This window comes from Cricetulus griseus, chromosome 7 (assembly GCF_003668045.3).
Source record: "Cricetulus griseus strain 17A/GY chromosome 7, alternate assembly CriGri-PICRH-1.0, whole genome shotgun sequence".
Lineage (NCBI taxonomy): Eukaryota > Metazoa > Chordata > Mammalia > Rodentia > Cricetidae > Cricetulus > Cricetulus griseus.
The window spans coordinates 86,326,224-86,341,391 of NC_048600.1; the positions used below are offsets into that span (position 1 = coordinate 86,326,224).

Here is a 15,168-nt window from a genome sequence, read left to right on the forward strand (position 1 = left end):
AAAGTGCCTGGCTCTGGCAGGTTAATGATTCCAGCAGACACAGACATAGGGATGCCCTGTAGCCTTCACATATCTTCTGGGCTGTCATGTGGAAAAGAGATCACAGTGGGGGGCAAGTGGAGGAAGCTGTTGGGGGCAGGTTCAGCACTGCTTGAACCGCCTGAGAGAGGATGAGCTATGTAGAGGGTGGGTATTCCCCTAGGCTGTCTCATTTACCCCACTAGGCAGTTAATGATTAGAACTTTTTATAGGCAAGGAAACTGAGTCCCGGGGCCACTTGTCAGGTCTGTGGCTGCATCTGGGCTGGAGCCCAGGTCTCTGGTGCAGAGGGAGGAGCAGGGAAGACAACTATCTCGGCAGCTGATATGCTCACTAGAGCCAAAGACAGGGGTGAGCCTGGGCTACAGCAGGTAGTGAGCATCCTGTTAACTTAGTGTTCAAACAGACCTTGTTGTCTGATTAAGTGACACATATGCCCATAGTCCTTCCAAACCCAGATTCTATGACTTCAAGACATTTTTGGGAGATAGAAGAACCGTGGAAATATCAGGGTCACAATGAGAATCCTACCCATCAAACCCTGTGTCAGATACTGGGATAAACTTTCTATGAGTCATCTCCCTCCCTTCCCCATGCTCAAAACAATGGTACTACCATTCCACTCCCATTTTCCTTATGGGGAACCTGAAGCTCAGAGATACAAAGCAACTCACAGCTAGTGAGTGACAGAAGAAGGCTGAACCAAACAGCTTTCTAGCTATGGCTTGGTCATCCAGAACCTTACGCCCAAGTGCAAGACTGTGCCAGTCTTCCAGGAGGCAGCAGGAGGGCACCCAGGGTGTTCCTAGACCTAGGAACCCTGGGGTCAGACTTTCACCATGTCCAAAGTCCTTGTGCCTCCTCAGAGGAGGCAGAAAGGCTGAAAACAGGGTAGAGCTGAGGGAGGATCAGGCTGGACTCTGGACACCAAAGCCATGTGGTGGAACAGCATTAGGTCTCCCCATAGCCCCACTCAGCCCTTTGTGTGGGATTAGTGGCTAGTACTCCTAAGTCCAGGGTCCCTCTCTTGTGGCCCTAGAGCACAGGCCAAGGAGCCCACTTGCTGAGAAGTAGTGTGATGAAGAAGGAAAGAAATCCTATGTGCCATTCCTAGCTCAGAGCCTTGACACCCTGTGACCTTGGTCCAGGCAACTGCCCTCTCTGAGCTTCCATGTTCATGTACAGAATAGAGATGACAGAGGAAACATTTGAGAGTGTTCGAAAGGGGGCACTTTGTCTATGGAAACTGTGATGTGCCCTTAACCCCCTGCCCCATGGCCCCTGAAGTCCTTCCCAATACCCAGACTATTCAAAAGTGCCAGGACCAAATTACAACCCATACCTACCAACAGGATGTCAGCAACCACTGCCCAGTTGCAAGACAGAAGGAGCTCGCCGAGGGCCAGGAACACCTGTGGACAGAGGATGTCCGGGATGAGACTGCCCCCACCTCAGGCACCTACCCCTCCCAAGTCTCTCCTCAGTTGTGCAGAAGGGAAACTGAGGCTCCCCAGAGGAAGGCATATGGAGACAGATAGGTGGGAGGGGTCTGGAATGTCAGATCCCAGGATGGATAGGCACTGAGAGCCCCAAGATGAGTACCAGCTTCCAGGTCTGACAACCCTGGCTCATGGCCCCCAAGACCCAGCCCTTGAGGGTCACCCATGAAGCCCCAGAAGGAGGAGGCAACAGGGCTGCTGAAGCATTTCCAAATGTGTAGACTCAGGACAAGAAGGGCAAGGTCTCGGCTTGCCCATCTCTGTTTTCTCCTGAGAACTGCATACAACAGTAAGGCCCTGCAGACTTCTCCAATGGCTTCTCCTAGGCACCTTCCCCAGACTCTCCCAGAGCTAGCTTTAGTACAGCCATTGTGTAGACAAAGGTAATTCCTATCCAAGGCCAAGGTTTTTCTCAGGTCATAGCTGGCCCAGGGCAAAGCCAACCTGAAACACAAGGCTTCAGGTCCCTGTCCAGTGCCCACCCCCGCCTTGGTCCATGTATTCTTTGTTGCTGGCCCAGTCTTATCCAGCTTTCTGAACCATGCTACCTCGTGCCAGGGGATTAGGACAATCCTCATTCCCCTCACTCAAGAAAAGCTTAATGAAGCAACTGAAGAAAGAGGAGGAAAGGTTCACTTCTCCCAGCTCCAGAGAGCTCATGCCAGGGTGGAATTAGTCATTCCTGGAGTCACGGGTTATGCCCAAAGCAGCACAGGCTTGAGAACTCAATGGCTTGATTTCCCAAAGGCAAAGAAATGAAAAACCACCACCAGAAAGGACACTTATATGCCAGAGGTCACCACTCCATCAGCCCCTCTCAGGTCAGGTAATTTGGTAAGGTTATCCTCATACCCATGTCACAGGTCAGGGCACCCAGCCCTAAGGGCCACTTTCCAGAGAGACACTCTCCTCTGTGTCTGGCTTGTCTATGGTGAGATTGGGAAAGCCTTTGGCCTAAAAGAACTCCCAGGGGCCTCCAAGGGTTACCGTGCCTTTAAAGACTGGTGGGAAGAATCTGATGGAGAGGGGGCACTGGGCAGAGGTGAACCTGGCAGATATTGGGGCAGTCAGGATGGGCTAGAAAGAACATCAGGAACCCAAGGGGGTAGAGTCCCACAAACAATGCCTGGCAGACAACCCCTGTGAGTAGGGACAAGAGACTGGAATGTGCCACCACACTGGGTGGGACAGGAGAATAACCCGATCTGGTGAAGGAAGAGTAGAACAGAGACTAAGCGGCTCTTGTGATCTCTCAGCCCAACCCAGCTGCCTGTGGCTGCTGCTTTTGGCCCTTGGTACCTAAACTGGGAGGCCCTTGAGGTCAGGGTGGGTCTCCTTCTAGGCTTAAGACAAAGTTTGAGCACCCACAGTAGTGGGAAGCAGGAAGTCACTGGTGGGCAGGACTCGGGTGAGGCCCAGGCAGCCACAGCCCTGCATTCCATCTTGGCAGGGCCTGTCAGCCCAGATTCTGAACCACATAAAAGGCTGGCCCAGTGCACCTGTCCTCCCTATGGTGTCCTGTCATCAGTCCACCTTTACCTGAGCCAGAACCCTCTCCCCTCCACGTACGTCATTCAGCCTGCCTCAGTCCTCTCTTCCTCCATACCAGTTGGACACACACTGCCTGGGGGGCAAACGCTCCTGTGTGGTATCACCCCTGCCCTCTCCACACCCACAGGACATGCTGAAATATACCTTTTCCTTCTTCCAGCTGGACTAGGGTGGATCCTGGTCCCAAAATAGAGCCCCTTAGAGGGAGACTACAGCCACAATGGGGCCTTTCAAGATGAGCAAGCTGCCTAGGGGTGCCAGGTTTCCTCAGACACACCTGGAAACAGGCACCATGCCACCAAATCCATCACTCTACTTGCGGCTTCGAGGGGCAGAGGGCCAGTGGAGACAGCCTGCTTTCTAATCCCATAATTACAGAGGCTGTTGAGGTAGTGGAAGCTTAGCCTTCTGGGCTCAAGGAGTGGCATTGTCACAAAGGGTGGGACACCTACTGGGAGACCTTGGTCCCCCAGCACCCACTTCTGGGCCTTGGTTTCCCTCACTGTACAGTAATGTGGGGGAGCCTAGACAGGCACCGACATAGTGTGTTTCTGCAGCTAAAAACCTAGTTACACACCCTGTGGTCCCCATAGGCAGGGTATAAGTCCAGTTTTCATTCAATTACTTCCATGATAGAGTCAGACTTAGCTTCAAATTAAACAAACAAAGAAAAAAAAACAAAACAAAAAAAATAAGCAAACAGAGCCAGCCATGGTGGTGTATACCTGTAACCCCAGCACATATCTGTAACCTTGGCCATGGTGGTTCATGTCTGTAATCCCACCTGTGGTGATGCATGCCTGTAAATTCAGCATATACCTGTAACTTGCCATGGTGGCACATGCCTATAACCTTGGCCATAGTGGTGTATACCTGTAACCTCAGCTATGCTGGTATATGCCTGTAACCTCAGCACATATCTGTAACCTCAGCCATGATGGTGTATGCCTGTAAACTCAGCACATTTTCTCCAGGCCAGCCTGGGCTATGTAGCAAGATCCTGTATTTAAAAAAGAAGCAAAAGAAAAGAAGAAGCAGCGGGATGGCTCATCAGGTAAACACACTTGCTACCAGTCTTAGGATCATAGGCTTGGGAACTGGGCTCCACATGGTAAAAGAATAGAACTGACTCATATTGTGGTACACACACACACACACACACACACACACACACACACACACACACACACCAATACAGTAAATAAACAAATGTTTTTGTTTTTTTCAAATCTCCAGTTTTGAAGAATTTGGTCAGCTGCTCATTTCTCAGGTCCAAGTCCCTCTTGGACAGTCATATACACCTCACATTGACATGTCCCCTAACTTGTTTCCCCTCAGTCCCTCCCCATCACTGTTCCTGCCCAGTGTGGTTGAGCCAGTCAGGATGTAGGCACAGACCAGCTCCCAGCTCCCAGCAGCTGCCAAGATGCTTCCCCTTAGGTTCAGGGAGGCAGGCAGATCCCAGTGCCGGCTGAGCCTACTTGACTCTTCATTCTGTATCCTAGATGCTCCCTCTGTGATGATGGCTTGATCCAGGCATCTCCAGTTTCTCAGGCCCTATCATCTCCCTCAACACCCGCCCAGAGGGGACTTCCAAAGGGGAAATCTGATTCTGCCTTTGGCTCCTCCTCAAGGATTGGTGGCTTCCCTGTGCCCTGACTTAGTTCCTGATGGATATGAGGGCCTGGGAACACTGCCTGAGGCCTGAGAATGGACTGTGCTGGAGAACCCCTGACCTCTGACCTTTCATCCTCGAGCCAGTGACAACTGCTATGTTTGGCTTTAGTCATCTTAGTCAGAGAAGCTTGCATACATACCCATTTTCATACTGTCACCCCCACACACATAACACACATGCATACAACAACATAAACATAGATTCTTGCACATACAACTACATGTATGCAAGGCCACATATAAGCACATGCACACACAGTCGAAACCTGAAATACACACACAACACTCACATGTCAATATACACACATATGCAGGTAACAGAAGGCATATGCAAAATATCAAAAACAGATGTGATACCAGGTATGGAATGATCCCTGTAAGTTCCAGCTACTTGGGAGGTTGAGGCAGGTAATCACTTGAGTCCAAGAATTTGAGCCAGTCTGGTCAACATGGTAAGACTCTCAGAAACAAAAACCAAACTACACAACAAATGCATGAATTTGGTCCTAGTACAGTTACAGGCTGATCACTAGCTGAGGAGCAGCCTACCATGTACCCCCACACAACACTGTGGTCTCATAACAGCCAGCAAGTCACATACACACACACACACACACACACACACACACACACACACACACACACACACATTTTGCACATTCATGCATAAAATATACACATACCCATGCCTTCACAACTCTCATCAGACATACATACAAAGGTAGGCACACACACAGAAGGGAAGATGAAGGGTCAGGGTCCGTCCCCAAGGGCCTGAGCCCATCTCAGCCTCCAAACTGGACAGATACTGGTCTCTGAAGAATGGATTCTAAGACCCATTGAGAAAGGAGAAGGCCACAGTCCCCTCTGAACGCATGGTACCTAGGAAAAACTAAGCAATCCTCGTCCATTTATGCAGCAATGCCACATTCAGCATGGTTGAGTTAGCCAGGATACAGACCCAGACTACAGCCTGGCCGCCAGCAAGCTGCCATGTGGCTGGCATGCTCTACCCATAGTCCTGCCAACCTGTAATGGCAGGGACTGGCATGGGACACAAGGGCACTGACTGGTCTCCAGAGGCCAGCAACCACCCAACAACCTGCTAAGCTGGCAGCTGGAAAGCGAGGCAGTGAGTTCTGGAGTCCTCCTGAGGAACCTGTCAGGGTGTGAGCTTTCCTGATGGGCTGTGCTGCCATGCAAGGAAAGACACCTGTGGGATCCTAACAAGATGGTGGGACTCTTTAAGCCCCACTGAGGCAAGGCCTGAGTGTGGGATGCTGGTTACTCAAACCCAAAGAGCAGAAGGCAAAGGGGCTTCTCCCAGAAGTCCTCAAGGGCAGTATTGGGAAATGGAAAGAGAATTCTGAAGATCTGAGGCGCCACTGCTGGCACTGTCCCAGGAGCTGTCCCTCAGATGACCTGAGACCACAGCTCCAGCAGACACATATCTTGGCTGATCCTAGACAGCCTCAGGAGTCCTCAAAGCTGAGAAGGACTGTCACCTCAGACAATGTTCAGTGCCACAGGGATATCCACGCTGGCTCTGCTCCTCTCTACCTTGGGTAGGGAACAAATTCAATGTCGTGATCAAGTTTGGATTGGAAAGAGACTTACAGGTCATCTGGGGAAGCTCTCAGGTAAAGACAATGGCCAAGTTTGCATCATAGACTTTTCTTTTCTCCAGAAGCCAAAAGTGGCAAGGCAGGAGAAAGTGTTTTTCACCAAAGATAAGAACAAAATGTAATGAAATAAACATTAAATACTAGCAGGCAAGCAGAAAGGCAGATGATTTGGCAGTGTCTCGTGCTGAGAGCCTCCTCCCCAGAGCCACTCTACAAAGCCTTCCACTCTGCAGGAGAGGAAAGCCCATAGGAGTCCTTAGCAGAGAACCAGTGGGTTAAGTTGCTACAAAAATGGGGAAAGTGAACAATGACTCCAGCCCTGCCTCCACCAGCCTGAAGGCAGCCCATTCTAGAAGGGGCTGCACCCACCAATTACAGAGGAGGCCTGCCTGCTGCACACTGCATTTACCTAAATCCCCGCCTAGGAGTAGAGCCCAGGTGTCCCACAAAGACTCCCTCCTACCTGGTTCTGCAGTTCCCTCAGGCAACAGAAAAGTCTATGGGGGCCTAATGTTCAACTCAAACAACAGTCCTTGTGCAGAAGAAGACAACCACAGAGCAGTCTGGATCAGAGTCAAGAACTCTGAGAGCACAGGCAGTGCAGTGTCTGAGTCGAGCTGCCCACACCCAGGGTACGGGAATGTGATTTATGAGATTTGTGTACACCGCTGGAACTATGCAAGCATATAGGAGGGGAGAGAGAGAAGAGAACGGAGGAGGGGGAAGGAAGGTAGAGAAAGAAAGAGATAGGGAGAAGGAAGAGAAAGAGAATAGAGAGGTAGAAAAAAAGGTAGAAAGAGAAGTTAGGGAAACTTTGTCTACAGCCATACCACACTAAATGCATCTGATCTCGATCTCTCTCTCTCTTTCTCTCTCTCTCTCTCTCTCTCTCTCTCTCTCTCTCTCTCTCATTTGGTTTTTTGAGATAGGGTTTCTCTGTGTAGCTGTAGGTATTTGTATCTCTCTCTGATCTGCCTGCCTCTGCCTCCTGAGTGTTGGGATTAAAGGCGTCATGTGCCACCTCACCTGACTCCCCTGATCTCCAGTCAGAAGGAAAGGGGACTAGACAGATTGTTCAGTGCTTAAGTGTGCTCTGTTCTTCCTGCACATATCTGAGAGTTCATAAGTGCCTGTAACTCCAGATCCAAGGGATCTAACACACACCCTCCCCTGGCTTCCACGGTACTGTACACACACACACACACACACACACACACACACACACACACACACACACACCAGCTGGCAAAAGGCCTTATGTATGGATCAGTTATAGACCTAACATCATGAGTCATGAGCTTTCTCCTGAGGCACTGTGAAGTTCTCCTTCCTGGACTGACAGAATAGCTACAGGGTGATCAGGGTCATCTGGAGTTCCCAGGGCTTGCCCTGAGAAAAGAAAAGTAAGTTAAAGAGAGATAGAGCAGCAAAAAGGAAGGGAGGCAGAAGGAAGAAAAGGAGGGGAAAGAGAGAGAGAGAGAGAGAGAGAGAGAGAGAGAGAGAGAGGGGCAAAAGCTAACTTAGAAGGCAGATGGTAAGAGAAGGGACACAGCATCCTTATCATTGTTTCAGACTATAGAATAAGAAGGATATGAATTCAATACAGGAAGCGCTTACAGATAAAGCCTGCTATCAGAAGGATAAGACATAGAGAGATGACTTACCTAAGGAAATATTACTAAATGGAGGAGCAAAACCACAAACAATAACAACACGGAGCCAACACATTAAAAGTAGTCTCTATTCCTGGTGGTTGCTAAGAGGACAACAAGAAAAATCACAGACATGAGTGACATTGAGGGTGAGCCAGATGAGCAAGGCACAGACAAACTAGGACCGTGAGGTACTGAGACATGTGGTTAAGGAGGTGCCGGCTCTTAGGGCCAGACTTAGGAGTGACTTCGCCTTCTCACATTCTGCTCTGTTGACGTCTGCTTGCCTCATGCAAGTACCAGCCCCAACCATGACCCAGCACAAGGAAAAGAAAAGTGTCTGTCAAACCTAAGAAATAAAGAGATAAATGAGGAAGGACCCATAGTGACTCAGCACAAGGAAAGCACTGTCATGACAAGCTCTGAGATGCTGCAGTACACGCACCACAGGCACACTTCCTGGCTGTGAGGAGTGGCTTACTTAAATCCTTGCCCTGTAGTCAGTCCCCTGTCCCCTAGAGTCACCTGTACCTGGCAACTCACTTTGAATGAGTAAGTTACAGCACAGGGGGTGGGGTAACATTTCTGTGACTGGGCTGTAAAATACATTCTCTTCCTTCTTAGTCACCCTTTCATTGTCCTTTTAGCCTGCATGCTTTGATGAAGCAAACCGTTAAGTCAAAGAAGCCATTGATGGAGACTAGCTCAGTGGGAAAGACGGTGCCCATCTTGCTTGAGGCACTATCTGAAGACTGTAAAAATAAAATAAAATAAAATGCAGCCGGGCAGTGGTGGTGCACGCCTTTAGTCCCAGCACTTGGGAGGCAGAGGCAGGTGGATCTCTGTGAGTTCAAGGCCAGCTTGGTCTACAGAGCTAGTTCCAGGACAGCCATGCTATAACACAGAAAAACCCTGACTCAAAATCAAAACAAACAAACAAAAGAAGAATGATAATTTGGGGGTGGAGAGATGGCTCAGTGGTTAAGAGCACTTGCTGCTTTTTCAGAGGACCCAAGTTTAATTCCCAGCCTCTACATGGTAGTTCACAACCATCTATAACTCTAGTTACAGGGAATCTGATGCTTTCTCCTGGTCTCCATGGGTACCAGGTATGCATGTGGTGCACTTACATATGTGTAGACAAAACACTCATACACATAAAACTAAAAAAAAAAAAAAAAAAAAAAAAAAAAAAAAAAGAATTTTAATTTTGGTGCTTGGGTCATGACTCAGTCAGTAAAATGCTTATTTACTGAAGGCCTGTATCAATGTAAAAAGCCAAGTATAGGAGCTTCCGAGTGGAATCCCAATACTCCAGATGCAGATGTAGGAAAAAGGAGGATCCTGGGCCTTGTTGGCAAATCAGTCTACCTGAATCAATGAGGTTGGGTTCAGTGGGAGAGCCTGTCTCAAAAAATACAGTGGAGAGCAATAGAAGAGGACATTAGATGTCAACCTCAGACATCACATGCACACCAAAATGAATAAATAGTTTATTTAGGGTATGCTAATTTTGTGATAATTCTTTGAGATGTACTCTCCCCCACCCCAGACAGGGTTTCTCTGTATTGCTTTGGAGGTTGTCCTGGAACTCGCTCTGTAGACCAGGCTGGCCTTGAACTCACAGAGATCCGCCTGCCTCTGCCCCCCGAGTTCTGAGATTAAATTTAGGCGTGCGCCACCAACCACCGGCCGAGATGTGCTTCTTGATAATTGTTTCCTTCTTATAAACTTCAACTGTTGGCAGCAGGCCACTCGACCATTTGAGTGGCAGTTGTTAGGTGCTGTCCCATGCCTGGCGACCTCCAGCAGGGAAATTTCAGCAAAGCAACCTGCTAGTACACAACAGCACTACCTCCAGGACAGCCTAGCCATATTTGATTTTTGGCTTTGTTGTTGGTTGACCTGATTTGGTTTGTTGTTGTTATGGGGGAGGGTGTCACTTTTTTTAAGATTGGATCTCTGGGAACCTTGATCTGAATAGCCAAGGATGACCTTGAACTTCTGATTCTTCTGTCTCCACCTTCTGAGTGCTGGAATGATAGAGGTAACCATATTCAGTTTATGTAGAGTTAGGCATCAGACCCAGGGCCTCGTCCATTTTAGACAAGCACTCTACCAACTGAGCTACATTCTCAGCCCTGGTTTTACTGTTTTGAGTAAGATTTCACTAGGTAGCTCTGTCTGGCCTGGTAGTCTCTAGTCAGGATGCCCTTGAACTCACCCCTCAGGCCTCAGCAATTCTGGGATTAAAGGTATATACATCAACTGATAATTTTAAGTCCTCTAATCCCGCTCTGAGGAACACTTCACTTCAGTCACAATGACCACTGAAATGTCAGGACTCCTGCCTGCTCCAGGCAGCTTGCATCACAAGCCCTGGGAACTCCAGATGACCCTGATCATCCAGTAGCTATTCTTTCAGGCCAAGAAGGAATACTTCCCAGTGCCCTGGGAGAAAGCTCATGACTCATGATGCTAGGTCTATAACTGATCCATACAGAAGGCCTTTGGCTGATAGAACTTGAACAGTGAGCTGTGATTGGTGCAAATTAAAATGCCACATTTGCATTTTTATAGCTATACCACAACCCTTTGCTGGCTATATAAGGCCATTTGGCTCACTTTGGGAGACACCTTCTGGAATACCCAATGAAGCCAGAACATAGGCCCAATAGAAGGCTTCTCCTTAAATGATCTTTTCTTGCTGTCTTGTCTCTATTTCGGGTAGAGCAGACCGAGCCAGTAATGCGATGATGGTAGTGGCGGCAGCAGCAAACAGAGGCAGTGGTTGCAGTTGTAAGGAGGCAGGAGAGCAGCTGAACAGTTGCAGAAAATACCAAGGGCAGAAATGATGGGGATAGCAGGTGGTGGAGACAGCAGAAGATGATGGAAATACAGAAAGTAGAAGCTATAAAAAGCCATACAGGTGGATGGCCATAATCCCCAGAAGAGGGCCAGGGCACTGCCAAGTTTTAAAAGCTAAGGGTCCCACAGTCAAAGCTTAGGAGTTGTTATGCTCGTTCACTGACTGCTGCTGATGGCTGCCTCTCGCTGTGGCTTAAACAGCAAGGATTGTACTAGCTGGAAGAGCCCAGCCACTGGCAATCAGAAGTCAGAGCAATGTCCTTCCAACCTGAGCACATGCAGTCACAGATCTCTGGCTTCTATGGCCTAAAGCTATAAGCTTCTGGATTTTACGTGCCATAAAATTATTTTCATTGCTTCTTCATAACTGTGATTTTGTTATTGTTATGAAATCATAATGTAAACATCTGATATACAGAATATATGATATGAGACCCCCCCATGAAAGGGTTATTTGACCCATAGGAGTCATGACCCACAGGTTGAGAACTGCTGGCTTAGTGCTATAAATCCCTGAGTCTATCAGCCCAATTCCTAAACCTGTGGCACTCAAGGGCCCAGGACTACCTATGTAGGAAGAGCTAGTTCTCATGGACTCATGGTTTCCATCTGAGAAAAGCAAAAATAATGAGACTCTGTCTTAGAAAAAAAATCTATTTCAACCCATTTAACCCTGCAATGCACCTACTTTGGAGGTGACACAAAATAAAGAACTCAGGAATCCATGTACACAGACTGATAATGAGCACTGACTTCATTTAAATATGGGACCACTGTCAAACAGCTACATCAATTATGCACAGAGAACAGATTGTGGATGTTATAACTCTAGAGGATGTAAAAATAAAAATAACAAAACTTGGGAGGTTAGGGAGAGAAGGGGAGGAATTCTCTTCCATGCCTAGTATTTATCAATAAATCCAAACTTTTACGATTAATTTGAATTTAACACTTTTGACCTCACCTCATTTTTTCCAGGTAGAATCACATACTCTGTGATTCTGTTTCTAGGAGGTGTCTAGCAAATGCAAGCTATAAAGACTGGGAAGTTAACTGGTGGCTGCTTAGGCCTGGGAGAAAAAGAATAGATGGTGTAGAGATGAGAAGCACCTCAGTTATTTTTCTATTGCGGTAAGACACCATGACCATTGCAATTTATAAGAGAAAGAGTTTATTTGTGGCTTACAGTTTCAGAGGGTGAGTCCATGACCTCATCATGGTGGGGAGCATGGCAGCAGGCAGGCAGGCATGGCACTGGAGCAGTATCTGAGAACTCACATCTTGAAACAACCATGAGTCAGTGAGAGCTAACAGAGAAAGGCATGGGCTATTACAATCTCAAAGTCCACCTCTAGAAACACAACTTCTCCAAGAGTCAGAAAATGGAATGTAGTGGTTTGAATGAGAATGATCCCCATAGCGTCATATGTTTGAATACTTGGTCCCCAATTGATGGAGCTGTATGGGAAGGAGTAGGAGGTGTGGCCTTGTTGGAGGAGGTACATCACTGGTGTCTTACCACAGCAATGGAAAAGTAACTAAGACAGGGAGCCACTGCCAGTAGGTACAAAGCCTCCCTCTGGAGTGATGAAAGGTCCTAAAAACAGAGCAGGAGCTGGTCACAGTTGCATGCACCTGGAGTCCCAGCACCTGGAAGGCTGGAACAGGACAGTCACTTGAGCCCAGGAATTCAAAAACAGCCTGAGCAACATAACAAGTCCTTACTTCAAAAGGCGAAATTGATGTAGGAATGGTCACACAGCTCTGAATGCATAGGAAACCATGAGCTACACACTTTAAATATGTGAGTTGTATAGGATGTGAATTATATCTCAGTAAATCTGTTCTAAAAATTACAAAGTGGGCCTCTGAGATGGCTCAGTGGGCAAGGGCCCTTGCTGCCTGCAAATTGTCTTCTGACCTCCAACATACAGGCACATACATGCACACACACAAAATAAGCAACTGAACGTAAAAAAAAAAAGCTGTTTAAGGGGCTGAAGAGAGATGGCTCAGTGGTTTAGAGCACTGGCTTCTCTGCCAGAGGAGCTGGGTTCAATACCCAGCACCCACATGGTGGCTCACAACTATCCTTAACTCCAGTTCCAAGGAATTTGACACTTGTGGCCTCCATGGCCATCAGGCACACACATGGTGCACATACATGCATTCAGGCAAACCAACTATACACATAAAATAAAATAATACTAATTTGTAAAAGTTATTTAAAATCACATGACCTCATCATCCTGTTGAATGAAGCACGATGGTGCGTGCATGCCTGTAATCTCAGCATGTAGCAGGCTGAAGCAAGAAATTGCCACAAGTTTGAGACCAGCCTGAGCTCCATACTGAGTTCCTGGGCTACAGAGTGAGACTCTGTTCCAAAATAACAACAACAAAAGTATTTATAGTGAACCATAAACCCAGGGAAAGGCTACAGAAAGACAAATAGAATTATGGCCATCTAATGAAACATACATGGATGTAAACAGATCAATATGTTAAGAGTAATTACTTCTGGGAGATGAAAATGTATATAATTATCAGGTTCCTCTTTGTGCTTTCTGATTTATTTTATTTATTTACTTTCTTTTCTGAGATAGAATCTCACCGTGTACTTCTGGAACTCGTATAAAGAGCAGGCCGGACTCAAACTCACAAAGATCTATCAGCCTCTGCCTCTCCCTCTCTCTTTGTCTCTTGGTCTCTCTCTGTCTCTCTCTCTCTCTCTGCTTCTCAGGTGCTGTTGCACCTCACAACTGCTGGGGAAATATATACAAATATATATTTTCAGGATGGCCTCAAACTCACAGAAATCTACTTGCCTCTGCCTCCTACCCCGTTGACCACTGACTTTTTAAAAGTTTCCCCCAAGTGAAAATATAAATGTTGGGGCTGGAAGGATGGCTTAGTAGTTAAGAGTACTGGTTGCTCTTGCAGAAGACCTGAGTTCAGGACTCAGCACCCACATTGCAGCTGACAACCATACACATTCCAGTTCAAGGGGATCAAATGTTTTCTGCAAGCACCAGACAGGCATGTGATGCACAAACATACATGCAGACCAACCACTCATACAGTATACATGGGTGTGTGACTGTCTGTGTCCGTCCGTCCTTCCATCCGTGTGTGTGTGTGTGTGTGTGTGTGTGTGTGTGTGTGTGTGTGTGTGTGTAACTTGAAACAAAAGTAGTCTAGAGGGCTGGAGAGATGGCTCAGTGGTTAAGAGCACTGGCTGCTCTTTCAGAGGACCCGGGTTCAATTCCCAGCACCCACATGGCAGCTCACAACTGTCTGTTACTTCAGTTTCAGGGGATCTGACACCTTCACACCAATACACATAAAATAAAGTTAAATAAATTATTTTTTTAAAAAAGTAGTCTAGAATGTTGGTCCCACTTTGCCTTCATGATGACAGTGTCATGTACCCCCAGTCCCTGGCCTGGGAATGCCTGGAGGGTTTTCCTAGTGCCGTCTCTTTATTCAAGCTCCTGGCTTTGAGTCACCAACCTAAAGCTCAGTCCCCAACCTAAAGCTCAATCCTGAACCCTAGGCTCATAAATATCAGCTGCTTCTCAGTTGGATGTCCTAAGAGGCAGCCTGTGATGGTCCTGAGTTGTATACGAAAGAAACTGAGCAAACCATGAAGAACAGATCAGTAAGCAGCACTCCTCCATGCCCTGGCTTCAGTTTTTGCTTCCAGGCTACTGCCTTGAGTTCCTGCCATGAAGTCCCTTGGTGTTGGACTGTAAACCTTACAATGAAATAAACCCTTTCTTCCCCCCCCTCACTTTTGGTCATGGTCTTTATCACAGCAGTAGAAACCATAAGTGAGACAGTATGTCCAGCGGCCCCATGCTTCTGCCTCATGGTTTCCCCGCCACAGTGGAGTGCATCCTTAAACCATGAAGCAAAAATAAACCCTTCCTGGTGTTGCTGTTGTCGGAGCAACAGAAAAAGCAACTAATATACATCCCAAATTTAACATGCCTAAATTGGAACCCCACGGAACTTTAAAAACAGCCACCCTGTCCCTCCCTCAGACATCCCTCAATAAATAGCAACTCCTTGACTCCAATGGCTCAGGCCCCAAGCCACAAAGACACTCCTCACGCCTCTCTTTCTTTCCCTCTTTACACCCAACCTCTCAGGAAGTCCTGTTGCTTGACTTCCATCACACACCCAGAACCTGACCACTTCTCCACACTTCCTCAATGGCCAGCCTGGCCACAGCCCTCACTAGCCTGTATCATT

General features: G+C 47.6%; 1 protein-coding gene across 1 annotated transcript in view; it reads right to left on the minus strand.

The window, feature by feature from the left end:
- Spns3 (sphingolipid transporter 3 (putative)) overlaps positions 1-15,168 on the minus strand; it is a 55,371-nt gene that overhangs the window by 6,308 nt on the left and 33,895 nt on the right. Inside the window, exon 9 of the mRNA XM_027426819.2 lies at positions 1,386-1,451. Within this exon, the coding sequence (XP_027282620.1) occupies positions 1,386-1,451 (66 nt within the window). The remainder of the gene's footprint in view (positions 1-1,385; positions 1,452-15,168) is intronic.